The sequence below is a fragment of the Somniosus microcephalus genome, chromosome 19 (assembly GCF_052327205.1).
Source record: "Somniosus microcephalus isolate GS21.2 chromosome 19, FLI_Smic_1.0, whole genome shotgun sequence".
Classification (NCBI taxonomy): Eukaryota; Metazoa; Chordata; class Chondrichthyes; order Squaliformes; family Somniosidae; genus Somniosus; species Somniosus microcephalus.
In genome coordinates, this window is record NC_141005.1 from 6440874 (window position 1) to 6466051 (window position 25178).

At 48.5% G+C, this 25178-nt stretch overlaps 1 protein-coding gene across 2 annotated transcripts in view; it reads left to right on the forward strand.

Moving 5' to 3' along the window:
• Positions 1-25178, forward strand: part of adgrd1 (adhesion G protein-coupled receptor D1) — a 349877-nt gene that overhangs the window by 304000 nt on the left and 20699 nt on the right. For both annotated transcript variants that reach the window (XM_086011896.1, XM_086011897.1), the window contains 2 exons: positions 13399-13525; positions 21221-21262. In XM_086011896.1, the coding sequence (XP_085868022.1) occupies positions 13399-13525; positions 21221-21262 (169 nt within the window). The remainder of the gene's footprint in view (positions 1-13398; positions 13526-21220; positions 21263-25178) is intronic.

Below are 25178 nucleotides of genomic sequence, written 5' to 3' on the forward strand. Positions count from 1 at the left end.
TCCCTCTGACCCTCCGTCTTGCCTAGGGTCTTTCCATTCATTGTGTATTCCTTTGCCTTGTTAGTTCCCCCAAAGTGCATCACCTCGCACTTTTCCGGGTTAAATTCCATTTGCCACTGTTCCGCCCATCTGACCAACCCATCTATATCGTCCTGCAGACTGAGGCTACCCTCCTCGCTATTTACCACCCTACCAATTTTTGTATCATCCGCGAACTTACTGATCATACCCTTTACATTCATATCCAAGTCATTAATGTAGACCACAAACAGCAAGGGACCCAGCACCGATCCCTGTGGTACCCCACTGGCCACAGGCTTCCAGTCACAAAAACAACCTTCGACCATCACCCTCTGCCTTCTGCCACTAAGCCAGTTTTGTATCCAATGTGCCAAGGCACCCTGGATTCCATGGGCTCTTACCTTCTTGACCAGTCTCCTGTGCGGGACTTTATCGAAGGCCTTACTGAAATCCATGTATACCACATCCACTGCGTTACCCTCATCCACACACCTAGTCACCCCCTCAAAAAATTCAATCAAATTAGTCAGACATGATCTTCCCTTGACAAAGCCATGTTGACTATCCCTGATTAATCCTTGCCTCTCCAAGTGGAGACAAATTTTGTCCCTCAGGATTTTTTCCAATAATTTTCCTACCACTGATGTTAGGCTCACTGGCCTGTAGTTCCCCGGTTTTTCCCTACTACCCTTCTTGAATAATGGTACTACATTAGCGGTTCTCCAGTCCTCTGGCACATCCCCTGTGGCCAGAGAGGTCCTGAATATATGTGTTAGAGCCCCCGCAATCTCCTCCTTTGCCTCACACAGCAGCCTGGGTGATGTAAGAAAACTACTAGGCACTTGGTCTAAGCGTTAAAGCTTTAATCAACTATTTTACAACATGGCGGTCTAGTTGTGTCCTTCACTAGTTCCTGTTAAGAAGGTCCTGAGCAAGCTGGGCCCGTGCCCGAGTATTTATACTCTCCCTGGACAGCGCCACCCGCAGGCCGCTCAGTATTATTTCATAAGTCTTTCTTTCATGAATGACTGATTCAAGTCAGTGAGTTTACTGTGATTGCTCGGAGACTCGCTTCAAATTGCCACCAGATGCTGAGGTACAGCAGCAAACAGAGTCATTTTCTCTGGCGCTTTACTGCAGTTATTCTGAGCCTTGTTCAGAAACCTTTTCCCCCCCCTCACTGAGACACATCTGTCGTTCCTGTTTCTTTTTCTGGCTTCAGTGTAAGTCACATTAAAAACGGAAGAGATTCCCCGATCACAGGTTGTTAAACATGCTGTGCCTGATGTGCAGGAATGATGGTTCAATGAGGTGAAACTTTAATTTTCGTGCTTAAAGAAGGAACTATCAGGCGTGAGTTCAGCCTTTCCTGGGGCCCCGATTGCTTACGCTGATTTACGCCCATTTCACATTTGGACGATTCTAATGATGCATTTTGGAGGCAGAATGAGGAGAGGCGGCACTAGAACTGGAACTGACTGGTACAGAGAGACCCGGGGCTTCTGTACACAGGTCTCCGAAGGTGGCAGGACAAGGTGATCAGGCATACGAGGTACCCGGCTTCATAATCAAAGGCATTGGGGGTCATTTTAATTCCCCCAAAAGGGGCGGGTGGGGAGGGGGATTTAAAAATTAAAAAATCTAAATCCCAACCCCAACCTACTCTCCCCCCCCCCCGATCTACTCCCCCCGATCTACTCCCCCCGATCTACTCCCCCCGATCTACTCCCCCCGATCTACCACCCCCGATCTACTCCCCCCGATCTACTCCCCCCCCCGATCTACTCCCCCCGATCTACTCCCCCCCGATCTACTCCCCCCCGATCTACTCCCCCCCGATCTACTCCCCCCCGATCTACTCCCCCCGATCTACTCCCCCCCGATCTACCCCCCCGATCTACTCCCCCCGATCTACTCCCCCCTCCCCGATCTACTCCCCCCGATCTACTCCCCCCGATCTACTCCCCCGATCTACCCCCCCGATCTACTCCCCCCGATCTACTCCCCCCGATCTACCCCCCCCGATCTACCCCCCCCGATCTACTCCCCCCGATCTACTCCCCCCGATCTACTTCCCCCGATCTACTCCCCCCCGATCTACTCCCCCCCGATCTACTCCCCCCGATCTACCCCCCCCCGATCTACCCCCCCGATCTACTCCCCCCGATCTACTCCCCCCGATCTACTCCCCCCGATCTACTCCCCCCGATCTACTCCCCCCCGATCTACTCCCCCCCGATCTACTCCCCCCGATCTACTCCCCCCGATCTACTCCCCCCCGATCTACTCCCCCCGATCTACTCCCCCCCCGATCTACCCCCCCGATCTACTCCCCCCCGATCTACTCCCCCCGATCTACTCCCCCCGATCTACTCCCCCCGATCTACTCCCCCCCGATCTACTCCCCCCGATCTACTCCCCCCGAACTACTCCCCCCCGATCTACCCCCCCGATCTACTCCCCCCGATCTACTCCCCCCGATCTACTCCCCCCGATCTACTCCCCCCCGATCTCCCCCCCCGATCTACCCCCCCCGATCTACTCCCCCCGATCTACTCCCCCCCGATCTACTCCCCCTGATCTACTCCCCCCCCCAATCTACTCCCGCCCCCACCCCCCCCCACCATGTCTCCCCCCGCCGCCTGATCTCTCCCTCCTCTCCGAGCCTTCCCGCCCGACAGCCTCGCAATCTGTCTAGCCAATGGCCGGGAAACAGAGTAAAAACATTGAAACAAGGTCCTACCATTAATTTCGGCAGGACCATTGGGGAACCCGTACTTCTGGGATTCCCCGGCCCCCACACCTCCTCCCCCCACCCCCTCACCATCCCCGTAAATAGCGGGGCTGAGAGCACAAAAGCCAGGAAATCACGCTAAACCTTTACAAATCACCGGTTAGGCCGCAACTGGAGTATTGACTTCATATTTTTTATGCAGCGAGTTGTTGTGATCTGGAATGCGCTGCCTGAAAGGGCGGTGGAAGCAGATTCAATAGTAACTTTCAAAAGGGAAGTGGATAAATACTGGAAGGGGGAAAGTTTGCAGGGCTACGGGGAACGATCAGGGGGAATGGGATTAATTGGAGAGCTCGACCAAAGAATGGCCTCCTTCTGTGCTGTAAGATTCAATGCTTCTAATGTGATTGGCAGGAAATTTGAGCGTAACTTGATATTGGCGGAAATGGGGTCATTTTGGAGTCTAACTGGAGAACACCTTGTTCGGACTGGGGCCAGTGTGCACTGTGTCTCTACAGACTCCTCTCTGGCATCGGACCAGCAAGCAGGGTGGGGGGGATGTGGAGCCCCGACTCCCCCTTCCCCCACTTAAGAACATTGGGAACAGGAGGAGGCCGTTCAGCCCCTCGAGCCTGTTCCGCCATTCAGTGAGATCATGGCTGATCTGAATCTTAACTCTGTCCACCTGCCTTGGCTCCATATCCTTTTATACCCTTGTCCAGCAAAAATCTATCAATCTCAGATTGACCCAGAAATTCGGGTCCCCACGGGTGAGTACGCGCTGGGTACTCACGCGTAAGCCCAACGAAAGTGCCGGTTTCGTGCATGCACTGCGCATGTGCGGGAAACCGGAACTTCCGTTCCCTTGAAAGAAGGGGTTCAGTGGTGGAACGCGTGCGCCGGAGAGGCTGCGCGTGCGCATCGAACTTACGTTTTTTTTGCAGGTTTCTCCGGGAGGGTAAGTCTCCAAAGTCTCCAGCAAGGCCTGTTTTTAACAAGGTAAGTGGTGAATTAATTAAAATTAAAACATTTTTTCCACAGGTTTATTATTTTTAAATACTTTAAAGAAAGGTAAGTTTATTTTTAGCCCCGTTAGAAAATGTAATTAATTTTTTCAAAATTTAAATTATTGTTTAAAATAGTTATTTCATGTAATTTATAGTTATTTTAAAAATGTGATGTATTTTTTAAAATGTATTTGAAGTTTTAGTTATGTTTTGGGGCTTATAGTATTTATAGGTTTGACAGGTCTTCCTGTCAAATTTATGAATGAAGCATTCCCTGCTACCATTGGCTCTCCATGGCCCATGTGATCCCAGGGGACGCTTCGAACTAACTGCGCCCCTGGGATACGCAAGCACTGCGCGCCGGCAGTTGGAGGAGGCCCAGGATCGGAATCCCACGCGGGCCCACAGCTCAACGGCCGGCGCGCAAGGTAAGTGCAGGTCGGAGGCTTGCACCCGCGGGAAGCCTCCGACCCGAATTTCTGGGCCAAAATGATTAACTGAGCTAGCATCTACTGCATTGTGTGGGAGAGAGTTCCACACTTCTACCACCCTTTGCGTGAGGAAGTGTTTCCTAACTTCTCTCCTGAATGGTCTGGCTCTGATTTTAAGATTATGTCCCCTTGTCCTAGACTCCCCCATCAGCGGAGGAAGTTTCTCTCCATCTACCCCATCGATTCCTTTCAAAATCCTAAAAACCTCAATCAAATCACCCCTTAACCTTCTATATTCCAACGCCTAGAAATTTGTCCCGGGTGGTGGCACAAAGCGGGTGCTAATGGATCGACCGCCCATTCTACACAGCGCCTGGTATTCCGTTCCACCGTAGCCCGTCTTGCCCCACCGCCCGAGACAGATTTCTAGCCCCAGGAGTTTGGCACGGTCACTTGTGGCTGAAAATCGCAATGGGGGAGGAGGGGCGGGGCCGTCCTACGACTGCCGTAGAACCCCGATATCCCTGACATAAATCGTGCCATTCATGTAGAAAGGACTTATGAAATATACTGGGCGGCCTGCTGGTGGCGCTGTCCAGGGCGAGTATAAATTCTCGGGCGCGGGCCCAGCTTGCTCAGGGACATTTTGTAAACAGGAACTAGTGAAGGATAACTAGACTTCCATGTTGTGAAACAGTCGATTAAAGCCCTGAAGCAGCCTCCCTCCCGCCTGTTTTAAAGTTTACAGGCCCGACTGAAACTGCCTCAGGCAGGCCCGGGGGCCTCAACAGGGGCGACGGAGAGCAAACCCCCAGACCCCCTCCATTGTTAAACTGCTGGCCCTCGTTTTACAGGCAATAAGCGGGCAGCCGGCAGTTGAGCATGGCCAGCACACGACCAATAGACGCACGGCGTGCAAGGTGAGAGCCCTTGCATGTTGATAGAATTGTGCATTCCAGCAAGGTACCACTTCAAGGCATCTGGCCAGCAGTTTAATATCTAGCTAGGGATTTTGGAGGTGACAATTTATTGGGTCTTTGGTCATAAGTTGAGAGCTTATTAACTCTCATTTGTCAAGTGTTCCAGTCCGCTGACAAGAATCTGCGAGTGCGCCTCTCAGGGGTGGGTTCTCTATGAAGGGAGGTAGAAACCTCGAAACATATCAATTAAGTTCTTTTTAGAAGGTTTGCAGAACAGACGATTAATATGGAAATGCAGCCTGCAGTTATAGAATGAAAAGAAAAAAAGAATTTGCATTTCTCCAGCGCCTTTCATGACCTCAGGACGTCCCAAAGCGCTTTACAGTCAACAAAGTACTTTTTGAAGTGTAGTCACTGTTGTAAAGTAGGAAATGCGGCAGCCAATTTGCGCACTGCAAATCTGTTTTAGTGATGTTGATTGAGGGATAAATATTGGCCCCAGGACGCCGGGGAGAACTCCCCTGCTCTTCTTCGAAATAGTGCCATGGGATCTTTTACATCCACCTGAGAGAGCAGACGGGGCTTCAGTTTAACGTCTCATCCAAAAGACGGCCCCTCCGACAGTGCAGCATTCCCTCAGCACTGCACTGGGAGTGTCAGCCTAGATTTTTGTGCTCAAGTCTCTGGAGTGGGACTTGAACCCACGACCTTCTGGCCCAGAGGCGGGGGTGCTGCCCACTGGTGCGTGTGAAGGCACAGCAGAGGTGTGCACCCTGGGTTGCCGGTGGCAAATTAAAGCAGAATCGTTCCACCTCGCTCAGGGGCTCCAGAGGCACTTATCAACCCAAAGACGTCAAGTTGTTTTTCAAACCGGGGCCTCCATTTGGGATTGCCGCTCGTCGCTGTGTTGCATCTCTGAGGCCTGGTGATGGCCGAGTGTCGAATCTATTCCTGCTCGCAGGCAGTGTGGGATCCGACGGGTCTAAGAGAGGCTTACTGGCAGAATTCCCCGGACACCCCCCCCCACAAAACTGCTGCCGGGACCTCCCCCACCCCCATCAAGATTTTAGATGCCTGGGAAAAAGGGCAGCAAGCAGCCGAATCCTGATCCGCCCCAATTCTGGCTCCTCCCGGGCAGCGAAACCCAATTCCCACCTTTCCCCATCCCAGGAATCTCAAGTACGTTATTAAATCTTTAAAGTGTTTTGGCCGGTGAATGGAATTGAAAACTCAAGAAAAAACACTGATTGTGAAAAAAAGTTCAAAAATGATTAGGCTCATCCATCGTTTTACTCCAAAGAAATCTATAACACCACATCAAAAGGTCCTATTACTGCAGCTACGTTTGCAGGTGTCTGCCCGTGCAGACTGCTGGATGTGTAGCACAGGGTTACCTACAATCCTGACTTACAGTCCGCCTGAAGGAGCAAGTTGGGTGCTGCGATCAACCGGGGCTCAGTAGGTTGCACACTCGCCTCTCGAGTCAGAAGGTTGTGGGTTTGTGTCCCCACTCCAGGGACTTGAGCACATAAAGCTAGGCTGACACTCCCAGTGCAGTGCTGAGGGAGTGCTGCACTATCGGAGGTGCCGTCTTTCGGATGAGACGTTAAACCGAGGCCCCGTCTGCTCTCTCAGGTGCATGTAAAAGATCCCACGGCCACTATTCGAAGAAAAGCAGGGGAGTTCTCCCCAGTGTCCTGACTAATATTTATCCCTCACTCAACATAACAAAAACAGACTATCACGTTGCAATTTGTGCGAGCTTGCTGTGCGCAAATTGGCTGCTGTGTTTCCTACATTACAACAGTGACTACACTTCAAAGTACTTCATTGGCTGTAAAGCACTTTGGGATGTCCTGAGGTTGTGAAAGGCGCTATAGAAATGCAAGTCTTTCTTTTTTTCTTCATCATACTTCCATCAACAACTAGTTCAGTCACACTTGGCAATCAGTCTGCAAAAAACTGCAATTACACCCAATGTCACACCCAATTACCATCTCCAAAGATGCCTGCAAGTCATTCCCTTAATTCGCGCAGGCTCCTGAAATAGAAGCATAGTCGATCCAATATCCTGTACTCGGTGTGACAACAGTATCTATCCTTTGTACTTCGCACCCGCTGTGGTCTCAATGTTTGCTCTCTCATCCCTCGACTCCAGTAAGCCCCAGAGCTTTCTCTTGACTAAGTGAGAGCCTGCACACGTGACTCCAGTGCCATCTTGTGCGTGTGTGTTAACTCGTGACTCCTTTCATTCTCAAGACACGGTTGTTCACAAACCTGTCTGAGGAGCCCATCTGAAAAGCGTGTTAATAACCTAATGCTTCACTGCCACGTGTAAAATCAGTCTGATTAAAGCCTTTCCATTCCACTTCATTAAGACATTGCACGGTTCTCTATAAGGCACCAATATCTGTCCTTTGATTGGATGTAACACCAGTATCTATGGCGACCTTGCTCTCAGTGAGGGAGTGGCTGGAGAATTATAATTAGGACTAAATGAATTGGAACAAAGGATCCTGCGTGAAGAAAATAGCACAAAGTGCCTGCATGCCCCTTCTGAATGAGCTGTGGTTCAGTAAATTCTAAATTTAGATTCCATGTATTATCGCTGATTAAATTAATACATTTTTTAATGTAATTTAGACTTGTAGAAATCCGTTAGCTCCGTGCTCATTTTACAGGCCTAAAACAGGCACCTAAGTTTTCAAGATGGCAGGCGGCGCGCACAAGTTCTGCACCGGACGTGCGCCGCCCGCCATCTTGGTAAAGGCTCCTGTATAGGCGTCCAGAGTGCGCGCCTGAAGCAGACATTAGGCCTTTTGTATATGCAGCCTGTTTGTGGGGCCACCCCCCCCCCACAACATCTGGAATGCGTGAGAGCGCGATCGCAGTGTGTGTCATGCGTGCAGCCGTCAGTTTTTCAGGCGCTCGGCAGCCAAATTAGTGGTCCTTTGGAAAATTGGGCGTATTTTACACCGTTGCCAAAAGTTAAAATGAACTCCCAGACTGACTGAGCGTGTGGACAAGTACGAGCAAAGCGAGTCAGCAAGGATTTGTGACGGGAAGGCCAGGCCTGACTAATCTAGTTGAGTTTTTGAGGAGGGCACTAGCATGGTGGAGAAGGGAGTGTCGATCGATGTTGTCTATAGGGATCTCCAGAAGGCATCTGATAAGGTTCCACACAAGAGATCATCGGCAAAAATGAGAGCGCATAGAACTGGAGGTAACCTTGTGATGTGGTGATTGGTTGGGAGGCAGGAGACAGAGAGTGGGGGTAAAGGGAACGTTCTCTGATTGGTGGGATGTGACAAGTGGTGTTCTCCAGGGATCTGTTCCGGGGCCTCAGCTTTGCACCATGTTTATCAATGACTTGGATGAAGGAATAGAAGCCATTGGGCAGTGACCATCTTTGTGTTAAGTCTGCAGTGGGGGTTGGGGGTGGATCCGGACCCTCGAAGGAGCAACTGCATGGTCAGGAGGGAGGGGTCGGGGGGGTGCCTGGAGGTTGGGATCGAGGGGAGGGTCGGGAGGGAGGTCGGAGGTCAGGGTCCAGGTCTGGATGTCAGGGACCTCGGGACTGGGAGCGGTGCTGCCTGTGGGCAAGTGCTTTAACTTACGCGCTGTTTAGAGTTGGTTTTCTCCGAGGCAAACCAGTGATGCAGCAGGGGCGTGGAACAGGCGTTGGGCCCTAATTTGCATTTGCAAATGGTCTAGCGCCTGCTTCAGGCGGGGGTGAAGGACGCTTCTTGTCTGTCCTTTACCCAATATGGCGGGCAGCGCACTCTCGTGCAGACATACAAGCACGCTTCCTGCCCGCCATTTTGGGGCCTTGGGAGGACTCGTGGTGCCTGAAAAAACAGACATTACACGGCCCAATTTAACCCCGAGCTTTGTATTCCCTTGATCTGATCAAGGTGTTTAAAACAATAGAATACTCGATAGGGTAGATCGAGAGAAACTGTTTCCCCTGGTGGGGGGAGTCCAGAACAAGGGGGCAGAACCTTAAAATTAGAACCAGGCCGTTCAGGGGTGATGTCGGGAAGCACTTCACACAAAGGGTTAGTGGAAATCGGGAACTCTCTCCCCAAAAAGCTGTGGATACTGGGGGTCAACTGGAGTTTTCAAGGACTAGTGTAGGGAATGGGTCTGAATGGAAAGCACTTTCGGAGAGCCAGGACAGGTGTGATGGGCTGAATGGCCTCCTGTGCTGTAAAATTCTCTGATTCTGTGATTTACCTGCACATTTCCTAAGTTGTAAAAAAAGCAATAGTGTCAATGGGAAAATTATTCCACTAACTTAATCACTCACTGCGGTAATACTCTTTGTTTTTCAGCTCTATCGGTCAACCATACAAGCTCTGAGTTGTTAGAGCTGCCATTATATGCTCAGTAACAGCAATGTTGAGGCGAATAGCAGAGATGCATTTAAGGGGAAGCTAGATAAACACATGAGGGAGAAAGGACTAGAGGGATGGGGTGAGATGAAGTGGGGTGGGAGGAGGTTCGTGTGGAGCATAAACACCAGCACAGGCCTGATGGACCGAATGGCCTGTTTCTGTGCTGTAGACTCGATGTAATGGAAGAACGGAATGCATTCCTGTTGGCCGAGGCTGCGTTCCACTCCTCTCTTCCAAACTCAGTGTGTGATATCTCCCCACCGCACAGTGCCGGAGGAGTAGAGCAGAGAGACAACTGATGGGGGTGAAATCCTGCTCCTTAATATTGAAATGACAATCTCTTCTTTTCAAATCAGCAAATGCAAACCAGACTCGACCCCAGAGTCAGCAGAGAGTGGCCGTTTCAGAAACTGATTGGAATGCCAGCACTGAATTCGCTCTTTTCAAATCCCTCCATGGCCCTGCCCCTCCCTATCTCTGAAACCTCCTTCAGCCCCACAACCCTCCGAGATCTCTGCGCTCCTCCGATTCTGGCCTCTTGCGCATCCCTGATTTTAATCGCTCCACCATTGGCGGCCGTGCCTTCAGCTGCCTGGGCCCCGAGCACTGGAATTCCCTCCCTAAACCTCTCCGCCTCCCTCTCCTCCTTTAAGACATTCCTTAAAACCGACCTCTTTGACCAAGCTAATATCTCCTTATGTGGCTCGGTATCAAGTTTTCTTTGATAAACGCTCCTGTGAAGCGCCCTGGGATGTTTTACTGTGTTAAAGGTGCTGTATAAATGCAAGTTGTTGTTGATGAGTTTGATGACCTCAGTTGGGTGACTGTAAGGAAGGATCGGTGAAGGTCAGAGGTTTCAATTGGCCTTCAACAAGGGAAGCGAGAAATCAACCAAAGTTCCCACTTCTGATCACGAGATACTGAGGCCTACTGGACGGTAGAAGTGCGTGGACATTGAGTGAGGATCGGATCAGGCCTCTCTGAGACTACCAGCAGGGATTCTACTGCTGTGCCCAGAGAGAGCGGGAGGTGATAGCTCATGGCCCTGACAGGCTGAGGATTTACATCACTGCAATCATGCAGATTTGGAAATGATCATAAAAGATACTTCAATCTTTTTTTCAGATCTCGTGTGCCTGATTTTCTTTGAATTTCTTGCACCAAAGTAATTTCAGTGCTCAGATCGCAGATGAAGAACTTGTCATTTAATATTTAGATTGTCAGTAATACGGGATTCAGATCCAGGTCTTTTGCAGCATTCTGTGTACTTCCCAACTTTTTGGATTACACAGAATTACGTAGAATGTACAGCACAGAAACGGGTCATTCGGCCCATCAGGACCATGCCGGTGTTTCTGCTCCACACGAGCCTCCTCCCACCCCTCTTCATCTCACCCTATCAGCCTATCCTTCCATTCCTTTCTCCCTCATATGTTTATCCAGCTTCCCCTTAAATGCATCAGGATTAGTCGGGATTTGCTTTCCATATTTCCTTCAAGTCTGCACCCAAACTGTTAACCTCTCTCTCTGCTTTTTTTCTTCCAGATTAGCTTTTCCATCATTTTCTCTCTTTATTTAATTATTCCGTTCGTGTTATGTAAAGTCTCAATCCATTTGCTGTTAGTAGGATCTCGTTTATTTCTGATAATTTATACATGCCTCTTTAGTTTGTTTGATTTTTCAAACCTGTCTTGCTATTTCCAATTTCCTGCTCCACAGCCCCTCTTCGGTTGTCTATTCCCCTCGTCCTCCCATGCTGGGTCTAAATGACACCCAATTGCAGTTTTCACCATCTGGAACAGCAATCTGGCTCCAAAGCGAGTCAAATGGAGCTTGTTCCTGCTCAGGAAATTCAATCATCCTGGAAATTAGCCCAATTATCATTGCAAGCCTGAGAATGGTCTCCGATACCAACATTTTTGGACCTCTGTCCTCCAACTGACTCATTAGGTCTGTGCAAAGTGTGACAGGAATATTTCCTACACTGGTGAAGTGCGCTGTTAGTATAGTATCACAATACCTCTGTGCCCGTCACTGTCAGGCATTAGCACGGCTTGTCATTGTCTGGATTCTGCAGAGGGCACCATTAAGGGAATGATCAGAGTTGGCACAGCCCAAATCTCGAACTCATTTCCTCACCAGGGATTACACAGGCAGAGCTTAGCAAGTGTATGGAACGTCAAACAAATCCCCCGCGGTATGCAAGAAGATACAGAAACTTTCCGTGTTAGAATCAGGTACCCTGGAGGTGTTTTCCATGTTTAGAAAGACTTGCATTTCTCCAGCGCTTTTCACCACCTCGGGACGTCCCGAAGCACTTTCCAGCCAATGAAGTACTTTTTGAATTGGAGTCACTGTCGTAGTGTAGGAAACGCAGCAGCCAATTTGCACACAGCAAGATCCCACAAACAGCAATGTGATAATGACCGAATAATCTGTTTTTTAGTGACGTTGATTCAGGGATAAATATTGGCCCCAGGACACCGGGGAGAACTCCTCTTCTCTTAGAATGGTGTCAAGGGTTCTTTTATGTCCACCTGAGAGAGCAGACGGGGCCTTGGTTTAATGTCTCATCCAAAAGACGGCACCTCCGACAGTGCGGCACTCCCTCAGTACTGCCCCTCCGACAGTGCAGCGCTCCCTCAGTATTGCCCCTCCGACAGTGTGGCTCCCTCAGTACTGCCCCTCCCACAGTGCAGCGCTCCCTCAGTACTGCCCCTCCGACAGTGCGGTGCTCCCTCAGTACTGCCCCTCCGACAGTGCGGCGCTCCCTCAGAACTGCCCCTCCGACAGTGCGGTGCTCCCTCAGTACTGCCCCTCCAACAGTGCTGTGCTCCCTCAGTACTGCCCCTCCGACAGTGTGGCTCCCTCAGTACTGCCCCTCCGACAGTGCGGTGCTCCCTCAGTACTGCCCCTCCGACAGTGCAGCGCTCCCTCAGTACTGCCCCTCCCAACAGTGCAGCGCTCCCTCAGTACTGCCCCTCTGACAGTGCAGCACTCCCTCAGTACTGCCCCTCCGACAGTGCGGTGCTCCCTCAGTACTGCCCCTTCAACAGTGCGGAGTTCCCTCAGTACTGCCTCTCCGACAGTGCGGAGCTCCCTCAGTACTGCCCCTTCAACAGTGCGGAGCTCCCTCAGTACTGCCCCTCCAACAGTGCTGTGCTCCCTCAGTACTGCTCCTCCCAACATTTCAGTGCTCCCTCACTACTGCCCCTCCGACAGTGTGGTGCGCCCTCAGTACTGCCCCTCCGACAGTGCGGCGCACCCTCAGTACTGCCCCTCCGACAGTGCAGCGCTCCCTCAGTACTGCCCCTCTGACAGTGCGGCGCTCCCTCAGTACTGCCCCCCGACAGTGCAGCGCTACCTCAGTACTGCCCCTCCGACAGTGCAGCGCTCCCTCAGTACTGCCCCTCCGACAGTGCAGCGCTCCCTCAGTACTGCCCCTCCGACAGTGTGGCCCTCCCTCAGTACTGCCCCTCCGACAGTGCAGCGCTCCCTCAGTACTGCCCCTCCGACAGTGCAGCGCTCCCTCAGTACTGCCCCTCCGACAGTGCGGCCCTCCCTCAGTACTGCCCCTCTGACAGTGCGGCGCTCCCTCAGTACTGCTCCTCCGACAGTGCTGCACTCCCTCAGTACTGCCCCTCCGACAGTGCAGAGCTCCATCAGTACTGCCCCTCCGACAGTGCGGCCCTCCCTCAGTACTGCCCCTCCGACAGTGCGGCGCTCCCTCAGTACCGCCCCTCCGACAGTGCTGCACTCCCTCAGTACTGTCCCTCCGACAGTGCAGAGCTCCATCAGTACTGCCCCTCCGACAGTGCAGCGCTCCCTCAGATGGAGCAAAGTTTGGTTGGCTGGTTGTCATTTAATCATCTTTGCTTTTCTTTTCAGGCTGACAGCCAAAGCAGTGGCGGTTCTGCTCCCAATCTTGGGAATATCCTGGGCTTGTGGAGTTCTGGCTATCAATAACTACGCCATAATGTTTCAATACATGTTCGCGTTATTCAACTCCTTACAGGTAACTGCAGCAAGACCTGTTAGCCTGAACTGGACTTTAAGACTAAACATATTTAACAAGACATTCTGGGCGAAATATTTTTTTTTCTCTTGCTTGCTATTTCTTGTTGAATTTTCACCTTTACCTCATAAAAGCAAATGTCCTTGCCACAGCTTCACAGGGTGAGGGATAAGAACATAACAACAGGAAGAGTCCATTCAGCCCCTCGAGCGTGTTCCACCATTCAATTAGATCATGGCTGATCTGTATCTTAACTCCATTTACCCGTCTTGGTTCCATAACCCTTAATACCCTTAGCCAACAAAAATCTATCAATCTCAATTTTGAAATTTTCAATTGACCCCCAGCCTCAACAGCTTTTTGAAGGAGAGAGTTCCAGATTTCCACCACCCTTTGTATGTAAAGAGGAAGAGAGTAGGAAAAGTAAACATTGGTCCCTTAGAGGCTGAGACAGGAGAAATTATTATGGGGAATAAGGAAATGGCAGAAACTTTAAACAAATATTTTGTATCTGTCTTCACAGTAGAAGACACAAAAAAATACCAAAAATGGTGGGGAACCAAGGGTCTAAAGAGGGTGAGAAACTTAACGTAATTTATATAAGTAGAGAAAAAGTACTAGAGAAACTAATGGGACTAAAAGCTGACAAATCCTCTGGCCCTGACGGCCTACATCCTAGGGTTCTAAAAGAGGTGGCTGCAGAGATAGTGGATCCATTGGTTTTGATCTTTCAAAATTTCCTAGATTCTAGAACGGTCCCAGCAGATTGGAAGGTAGCAAATGTAACACCGCTAATCAACAAAGGAGGGAGAGAGAAAACAGGGAACTACAGGCCAGTTAGCCTGACATCAGTCATCGTGAAAATGCTGGAATCCATTGTTAAGGAAGTGGTATCAGGGCACTTAGAAAATCATAACATGGTTAGGCAGAGTCAACATGGTTTTATGAAAGGGAAATCGTGTTTGACAAATTTATTAGAGATTTTTGAGGATGTAACTAGCAGGGTAGATAAAGGGGAACCAGTGGATGTAGTATATTTGAATTTCCAAAAGGCATTCGATAAGGTGCCATATAAAAGGTTATTACAAAAGATAAGGGCTCATGGGGTTGGAGGTAATATAGTTGCATGGAGAGAGGAATAGTTAACGGACAGAAAACAGAGTAGGCCATTCGAGCCTGCTCCACCATTCAATATGATCATGGCTGATCCTCTAGCTCAAGACCATATTCTCGCTCTTTCCCCATACCCTTTGATGCCTTTTATGTCTAGAAATCTATCTATCTCCTTCTTAAATATATTCAGTGACTTGGCCTCCACAGCTTTCTGTGGTAGAGAATTTCACAGGTTCACCACCCTCTGTGTGAAGAAATTTCTCATCTCAGTCCTAAATGTCCTACCCCGTATCCTGAGACTGTGACTCCTCGTTCTGGACCCCCCAGCCAAGGGAAACATCCTCCCTGCATCCAGTCTGTCTAGCCCTGTCAGTATTGTATATGTTTCCACGAGATCCCCTCTCAGTCTTCTAAACTCTAGTGAATACAGGCCTAGTCGACCCAATCTCTCCTCATACAACAGTCCTGCCATCCCAGGAATCAGTCTGGTGAACCTTTGCTGCACTCCCTCTATGGCAAGTATATCCTTTCTTAGGTAAGGAGACCAAAACTGCACACAGTACTCCAGGTCTGGTCTCACCAAGGCCCTGTACAACTGTAGTAAGACATCCTTGATCCTGTACTCAAATCCTCTTGCAATGAAGGCCAACATACCATTTGCTTTCCTAACTGCTTGCTGCACCTGCAAGTTTGCTTTCAGTGACTGGTGTACAAGGACACCCAGGATCCTTGTAGCAAGGGTAAACGGATCTTTTTCAGGTTGGCAGGCTGTAACCAGTGGGGTGCCACAAGGATCAGTGCTGGGACCTCAGCTATTTACAATCTCTATTAATGACCTAGATGAAGGAACTGAGTGTAATGTATCCAAGTTTGCTGATTAGTGTGAGTGGTATATAGACCTCCAAACAGTAAGGCGGAGGTTGGGGATGGCATTAAAAGGGAAATTAAAGAAGCGTGCAATAAGGGCACAACAGTCATCATGTGTGACTTTAATCTACATATAGATTGGGCCAACCAAATCAGTAACAATACCGTGGAGGAGGAATTCCTGGAGTGTTTACGGGATGGTTTCCTGGACCAATATGTCGAGGAACCAACCAGAGATCAGGCCATCTTAGACTGGGTATTATGTAACGAGAAAGGATTAATTAGCAATCTTGTTTTACGAGGCCCCTTGGGTCGGAGCGATCATAATATGATCGAATTCTTCATTAAGATGGAGAATGAAGTAGTTGACTCAGAGACAAGGGTCCTCAATTTAAATAAAGGAAACTACGATGGTCTGAGAAGCGAGTTGGGTAGGATTGATTGGGGAATGGCACTCAAAGGGTTGACAGTGGATAGGCAATGGCAAACATTCAAAGACCGAATGGATGAGCTACAGAACTTGTTCATCCCAGTTTGGCATAAAAATAAAACAAAAAGGGTGACTCAACCGTGGCTAACAAGGGAAATTAGGGATAGCATAAGATCCAAGGAGAGGACAAAAAATTGGCTAGAAAAAGCAATAATCCTAAGGATTGGGAGCAGTTTAGGAGTCAACAAAGGAGGACAAAGGGATTAATTAAGAAAGGGAAAATAGAATATGAGAGTAAGCTAGCAGGCAACATAAAAACTGACTGTAAAAGCTTTTATAGATATGTGAAGAGAAAAAGATTGGTGAAGTCAAGCGTAGGTCCCTTACAGTCAGAATCAGGGGAATTTATAATGGGAAACAAGGAAATGGCAGACCAACTAAATACATACTTTGGTTCTGTCTTCACAAAGGAGGACACAAATAACCTCCCAGAGATGTCGGGGAACATAGGGTCTGATGAAAGGGAGGAACTGAAAGAAATCAGTATTTGTAGGGAAATTGTGTTAGGAAAATTGATGGGACTAAAGGCCGATAAATCCCCAGGGCCTGATGGTCTACATCCCAGGACACTTAAGGAAGTGGCCCTAGAGATAGTAGATGCATTGCTGGTCATCTTCCAGAACTCGATAGACTCTGGAACGGTACCCATGGATTGGAGGGTAGCTAATGTTACCCCACTATTCAAAAAAGGTGGTAGAGAAAAAGCGGGGAATTATAGACCGGTAAGCCTGACATTGGTAGTGGGGAAAATGCTGGAGTCGATTATAAAAGATGTAATAGCAGAGCACTTGGAAAGCAGTGACAGGATCGGACAAAGTCAACATGGATTTACAAAAGGTAAATCATGCTTGACTAAACTGCTGGAATTTTTTGAGGATGTAACTGGTAAAATAGATAAGGGAGAACCAGTGGATGTGGTGTATTTGGACTTTCAGAAGGCTTTCGATAAGGTCCCGCATAAGAGATTAGCGTGTAAAATTAAGGCACATGGGATTGGGGGCAAGGTATTGACTTGGATAGAGAACTGGTTGGCAGACAGAAAGCAAAGAGTTGGAATAAACGGGTCGTTTTCCGAGTGGCAGGCAGTGACTAGTGGGGTACCGCAAGGATCGGTCCTAGGACCCCAGCTGTTCACAATATATATTAATGATCTGGACGAGGGAATTGGATGTAATATCTCCAAATTTGCAGACGGCACAAAGCTGGGTGGGAGGGTAAGCTGTGAGGAGGATGTCGTGAAACTCAGTACGATTTGGACAGGTTGGGTGATTGGGCAGAAACATGGCAAATGCACTATAATGTGGATAAATGTGAGGTTATCCACTTTGGTGGCAAAAACAGGAAGGCAGATTATTATTTGAATGGCAATAGATTGGGAGAAGGGGAAGTGCAAAGAGACCTGGGTGTTCTTGTGCACCAGTCGCTGAAGGTAAGCATGCAGGTGCAGTAGGCGGTTAAGAAGGCAAATGGTATGCTGGCCTTCGTAGCAAGAGGGTTCGAGTACAGGAACAAGGATGTCTTGCTACAGTTGTACAGGGCCTTGGTGAGACCGCATCTTGAGTATTGTGTGCAGTTTTGGTCACCTTGTCTGAGGAAGGACGTTCTTGCCATGGAGGGAGTGCAGCGAAGATTCACCAGGCTGATACCTGGGATGGCAGGAATGACGTATGAGGAGAGATTGTGTCGATTGGGCTTATACTCACTGGAGTTTAGACGATTGAGAGGGGATCTCATCGAAACCTATAAAATTCTGTCAGGCCTGGACAGACTAGATGCAGGAAGGATGTTTCGGATGGCCGGGGAGTCCAGAACCAGGGGTCATAGTCTAAGGACTAAAATGAGGAGGAACTTTTTCACCCAGAGAGTGGTGAACCTGTGGAATTCTCTGCCACAGAGGGCGGTGGAGGCCAGTTCATTAAATATATTAAAGAAAGAGTTGGATATATTTCTTGAGGCTAAAGGGATCAAGGGATAGGGGGAGAAGGCAGGGACAGGGTACTGAGTTTGGATGATCAGCCATGATCTCATTGAATGGCGGAGCAGGCTCGAAGGGCCGAATGGCCTACTCCTGCTCCTATCTTCTATGTTTCTATGTTTCTATGATACAAAGCTAGGTGGGACAGTAAGCTGTGAGGAGAACACAGAGTCTGCAAAGGGATAGAGATAGACTGAGTGAGTGGGCAGTAAGGTGGCAGATGGAGTATAATGTGGGGAAATGTGAAGTTATTCACTTTGGTAGGAAGAATAGAAAAACAGAATATTTTTTAAATGGTGAGAAACTTTTAAATGTTGGTGTTCAGAGAGATTTGGGTGTCCTCGTGCAAGAAACACAGAAAGTGAGCATGCAGGTACAGCAAGCAATAAGGAAGGCAAATGGCATGTTGGCCTTTATTGCAAGGGAGTTGGAGTATAAGAGTAAGGAAGTCTTCCTACAATTGTACAGGGCCTTGGCGAGACCACACCTGGAGTACTGTGCACAGTTTTGGTCTCCTTATCTAAGGAAGGATATACTTGCCTTGGAGGCGGTGCAACGAAGGTTCACCAGATTGATTCCTGGGATGAGAGGGCTGTCCTATGATGAGAGATTGTGTAGAATGGGTGACGTAAGTAAACTACTAGGCACTTGGTCTAAGCGTTAAACAAAGCTTTAATCAACTGATTTACAACATGGAGGTCTAGTTGTGTCCTTCACTAGTTCCTGTTAAGAATGTCCTGCGCAAGCTGGGCCCGTGCCCGAGTATTTATACTCTCCCTGGACAGCGCCACCCACAGGCCGCTCAGTTGATTCATGTCAATGGGCCAATACTCTCTGGAGTTTAGAAGAATGAGAGGTGATCTCATTGAAACATACACGATTCTGAGGGGGATTGACAGGGTGGATGCTGAGAGGTTGATCCCTCTGACTGGAGAGTCTAGAACTAAGGGACATAGTCTCAGGATAAGGGGTCGGCCATTTAAGACCGAGATGAGGAGGAATTTCTTCACTCAGAGGTTTGTGAATCTTTGGAATTCTCTGCCCCAGAGAGCTGTAAATGCTGAGTCTTTGAGTATATTCAAGGCTGAGATCGATAGATTTTTGACATCAAGGGATATGGAGATCGGGCGGGAAAGTGGAGTTGAGGTTGATGATCAGCCATGATCTTATCTCGAGGGGCCAAATGGCCGACTCCTGCTCCTATTTCTTATAGTCATAACATAAAGTCATAACGGCACAGGAGGCCATTCGGTCCATCGAGTCCGTGCCGGCTCTTTGTAGAGCAATCCAGTCAGTCCCATTCCCCCGCTCTATCCCCGTAGCCCTGCAAATTTATTTCCCTCAAGGGCCTATCCAGTCTTCCCTTGAAACCATTGAGTGTCTCCACTTCCACCACTTCCATCGGCAGCTAATTCCAGGTCATCACCACTCGCTGCGTAAAAAAGTTTTTCCTCACGTCCCCCCGTATCTCTAGCCCAAAACCTTAAATCTGTGTCCCCTAGTCCTTGTACCATCAACTAGTGGGAACGGCCTTTCCCCGTCTAGCCTATCCAAACCCGTCATAATCTTGTACACCTCTATCAAATCACCCCTCAACCTCCTTTGCTCTAATGAAAACAAATCCAGCTTCTCCAACCTGTCCTTGTAGCTAAGATCCCCCATCCCCGGAACCATTCTGGTAAATCTCCTCTGCACCCTCTCAAGGGCCTGCACATCCTTCCTAAAGTGTGGTGACCAGAACTGGACGCAATACTCCAGTTGTGCCCTAACCAGTGCTTTATGAAGGTTCAGCATAACTTCTCTACTTTTTGTACTCAATACCTCTATTTAGGAAGCCCAAGATCCCATATGCTTTTTTAACCACTGCTGCCTTCAGGGACCTATGCACATTAACTCCCAGGTCCCTCTCTCCCTGCACACTCTTTAAAACTGTGCCATTAAGTGTATATTGCCTCTCCCTGTTCCTTCTGCCAAAATGCATCACCTCACACTTCTCTGTATTAAATTCCATCTGCCACTTGTCTGCCCATTCTGCTAGCCTTTCTATGTCCTGTTGTAGTCGATTGGTATCATCCTCAGTGTTTGCCACACCCCCAAGTTTGGTGTCATCGGCAAATTTAGAAATTCTACTCTGTATTCCAATATCCAGGTCATTTATATATATCAAAAAAAGCAGTGGCCCCAGCACTGACCCTTATGTTCTTATGAAGAAGTGATTCCTGACATCACCCCTGAACGGCCTGGCTCTAATTTTAAGGTTATGCCCCCTTGTTCTGGACTCCCCCCACCAGAGGAAATAGTTTCTCTCTATCAACCCTATCAAGTCTTTTAATCATCTTGGGCACCTCAATTAGATAACCTCTTCATCTCTGATATGCGAGGGAATACAAGCCCAGTCTGTGCAACCTGTCCTCATAATTTAACCCTTTTAGCCCCGGTATCATTCTGGTGAATCTGCGCTGCTCCGCCTCCGAGGCCAATATATCCTTCCTGAGGGGCAGGGCCCAGAACCCGATGTTAGTGCCAGAGAATGGAGCACTTCCAGGTCAGGTATGATACAGCCAGATACACAGTGAAGCTCCCTCTACTCTATCCCTTCGACGGGTCTTAGCCCCAAACTCCATTTCCCACACCAGTTCTCATGAGGTACACCAATTAGAACTAAATGGGGTCAGTTTTGTACGAGGAACTAGGACTGGAGTGAGCCCGCCCGAACCGATTGAATGTAGGACCCTTGTTGCCAACGCGCGAGAACCCAGATCCCAGCGGTGAGAACACCAGGGTCTAAACCCAGTGCGTCTCCTGGTTCCCCACTAAATAAATGGGGGCAATTTTTAACTTCCACCCAAAAGTGGGTGCGAAGTTGTTGGCACAGCTACCGCACCCACCCGAAGCCAGCCTCGGGAGGCCCGGATAGGATTGCCATGCCAACCCTCCTGGCGGTCCCTTTAAGGAGCGCTCAGCACCTGGCACCAATGGGCGGAGTATGCGTTAGGCCCCAATTAGCATATTAAGCAGCCCCGCCTCCCCCATTACCCGCCTGTGTGAAAACTGCGCCAGGTGGGCCTTGGGTGTGCATGTTGGGGGCCAAGGTGTCTCTCTCCCCCCACCCCAATTTTCCACCAACAACCACCCGTGTTTCAGGCAGTTTGAAAATCGTCCCTCCCCATTGTCTCACGATTTGAGTGTATCATTTTTGTTGGTAATTTATAGTTTCTGATGCAATGATTTTGTTTTCCCTTTTCTTTAGGGGTTTTTCATCTTTCTCTTTCACTGTCTCCTAAATTCAGAGGTGAGTGATTGCTGGAAACCATCTATGTCCACTGGAAAACTGTTGTGGGCGATAGATCAGAGCTATCAGTTAGTTGCTCTTGTGGTGTATGTGCCTTTAAGAGCAATTATGGTGTATGTGCCTTTAAGAGCCCCAGGTGTGCGTAATGCCGGTAATTGCCACTTGGGCTATATAAGCCTGTGTATTGTGTATATCCTTTAGAAACCCCCCCCCAGACTTGCTTAGTAAATACCTATGAACCAACTCCTGTCTTCAGTGTCTTTATCTACACACGGACACTACAGTGGCGACGAAGTGGAAACGGACTTACCTGCAATTCGGCAGCACCTCAAGGACATCGATTCCTCCAGCGTCCAGAAGACTCAAGGAAGTAAGAGAAACTGTGGTTTCACCAGCTGGCCAAGCTGGTGACAGGTACTGCGCTAATCCTTCCTGGGCGCCAGGCTGGAGCTCCAGCGGCGGGCTCTACAGCTGAGACAGGCAGCGAAATCGGAGGCAAGCAATAACGGACTGGGAGGGTGCACTCGAGAGACGGCCGGCGCGGCAAGCAGGTCAGCATTTAGACCTCCGTCGGGAACGAGTCTCCAACAGTGAATAAATGGAAACCACAGTAAAACAGCGTTGTTATCAGTAGCAGCGGCGGGAAAGCGCGGGAAGCGCCATATCGTTGCTACAGAGAGAAAAAAAAGCGCGGGAAGCGCCATATCTTTTCTGAAATGCCTAAATCTGGTAATATTGAGGCTTTTGATGGCGAAATAGAAGATTGGACCACATACGTGGAAAGAGTAGAGGTTTATTGCACTGCAAATGGAATAACAGATGAAAAAAAAGCTTCAGTACTTCTGAACTTAATGGGCGCGAAGACATACAGGCTGTTACGAAATTTAATCACTCCAGCCAAACCAAAGGACAAGACTTTTAAAGAAATTGTTGATACCCTGCAGGAGCATTTAAACCCAACACCGCTGCTGATAGCGGAACGATTCAAGTTCTTCAAGAGAAATCAACACAAGAATGAAAGTAACGCTGATTACCTAACCGAATTAAGAAAGCTATCAAAGTACTGCCAATTCAGAGCAGGACTATCGGATTATCTTCGAGACAAATTTGTTTGCGGTCTCTTAAGTGAAGGAACACAAAAAAGACTGCTTTCTGAAAAAGATTTAACATTGGACAAAGCTTTCAGTATGGCTGTATCATACGAAGCAGCAGCAAAAGGAGCTGCAGAGATACAACAAGAGACACAGGACTTCGGCACCCATAAAATGACACAGGAGTTCGGAAGATGTTATCGCTGCGGCAGATCCACCCATAACCAGAGGGACTGCTGGTTCAAGGGCAAAGCATGCAGGCAATGTGGTAAGATTGTACACATTGCACGGGTATGCCAATCTGGACAAAATAAATCCACTGACAGAAAACAAAAAATCAATAAAGAAAAGTACAGGAAGGTACAAATGATGACGGACAATAGCTCCGAAGACCAGAATAGCGATAGCGACTCCAGAAACAAGAGACTAAGCTGTCTCAAATTACATAATGTACTTGCCAAAGAGGATTACCAAACCATTTGGGTTACCCTCACAATAGCAGGGTCCCCAGTTAAAATGGAGCTAGATACAGGATCAGCTCTAACCGTAATAAATCGACGAGATTACGAGAGGCTATTTTCGCATATACCTCTAAAAGACACATCCATTATCTTAAAAACATATACGGGGCAGAAAGTCTACCCCAAAGGAAAAATAAGGGTGCCTGTGGTATACAACGGCAAAGAAATACAAAAGTTGTATTTATACATTCTACAACATGGTGGTCCACCGTTGTTGGGACGTGAATGGATAAGGAAGATACGTTTAGACTGGCACTCCATTCAGGCACTGACGGTGACCAGTAAGGAAAAAAACAATGATGACATCATACCTGAACGATTAAAAGACATCTTGGCCAACGCCAAAGAAGTGTTTCAAGAGAAACTAGGAACCTTGAAAGGCATCACCGCCTCAATAAAAGTGGAAGATACAGCAATTCCAAAATTTTTTAAGGCAAGACCGGTGCCATACGCAATACGTCCGGCAGTCGAGGCAGAGCTGAAGAATTTGGAAAAGGCAGGCGTATTATCCAAAATAGATTGGAGCGAATGGGCAACACCCATCGTTCCAGTCATGAAAAAAACATTGAAAAATAACTCTGAGGAACAGAAAAAAATTTGCATCTGTGGAGACTTTAAGGTGACTGTAAACCCGGTCCTTCACACGGTACAGTATCCTCTTCCGAGGATAGAAGATATTTTCGCCTCACTATCCGGAGGGAAACGTTTCACAAAAATTGACTTGGCACAGGCATATCTACAGATGGAGGTTGAGGAGACCTCTAAAAAGTATCTCACAATAAACACACACAAAGGCCTGTACCAGTACAATCGACTGGTTTTTGGAATAGCATCAGCTCCAGCTATCTGGCAAAGAGCTATGGAGCAAGTCCTGCAAGGGATTCCGGGGACTCAATGCTACCTAGACGACATCCTTATAACAGGAGAAAACGACAACGAGCACCTTGCCAATTTGGAGCAGGTGCTCACTAGGCTGAAAGAACGGGGCCTACGAGCAAATCGCCCCAAGTGCGAATTTTTCCAAAATCAGATATCATATTGTGGCCACATAATTAATAAGGAAGGGTTGCATAAGTCACCTGAAAAAATTGAAGCAGTTATAAAAGCCCCAGCACCTGAAAATGTTTCACAATTAAGGTCATTCCTGGGATTAATAAATTACTATCATAAATTTTTACCGAACTTACCAACTATTCTACACCCTCTTAATGATCTTCTACAGACAGGAGTGATTTGGAAATGGAACGAAGACTGTAAACGTGCCTTCCATAAATGTAAAGACTTAATCACATCCGAGAAAATTTTGGCTCATTACAACCCATCACTACCAATCAGACTGGCGTGCGATGCATCCCCTTACGGCATAGGAGCGGTATTGTCCCATAGATTTCCTGATGGCTCGGAACGGCCGATAGCTTTTGCATCACGCTCATTGAACTCAGCTGAGCGTAACTATGCCCAGATAGACAGGGAAGCACTCAGCCTGGTATGGGGAGTGAAGAAATTCAACCATTACCTACACGGACAAAAATTTACCTTGCTGACTGACCATCAACCCCTCATCTCCATATTCAACCCTAAAAAAGGTGTCCCCATTATGACGGCACAAAGACTACAGAGGTGGTCCCTTTTTCTAGGGGCACACCAATACAACATTGAATACAAAGGGTCAAAACAGCATGGGAATGCTGACGGTTTATCACGGCTACCGTTGCCAACGATAGAAGAGGCACCTACAGTAGACCCAGTAGAGATATTCCACTCTACCATAGTGGAATGTCTACCGGTGACAAATTCTGCCATTGAAAGGGAGACAAGAAATTACCCTACTCTCTCACGGGTCTACGATTTAACAGTGAAGGGATGGCCAGCACATGGCGAACCACTGTTGCCAGCATTCTCGCAAAGAAGAGAACAGCTGTCAGTGTGCCGAGGAACCTTGATGTGTGGATCCAGAGTGGTGATTCCACCCAAACTCCAGGATAAACTGCTAAAGGAGCTTCACGAGAGGCATCTGGGTGGAGTGAAAATGAAGAACCTAGCTAGGGCGTTTGTATGGTGGCCAGGTATCGATGGAGACATCGAAGACATGACCAAGAGCTGCCTAGGATGCCAGAAGGTCCAAAATGCTCCGCCACAGGCCCCTCTACATCCATGGGAGTGGCCCTCATCTCCCTGGCAAAGGGTGCACATCGACTTTGCTGGTCCATTTATGGACTCAATGTTCTTAATCGCAGTTGATGCACACTCCAAGTGGCCGGAGGTAATAAAGATGTCCTCCACCACCACGGAAAAAACCATCAC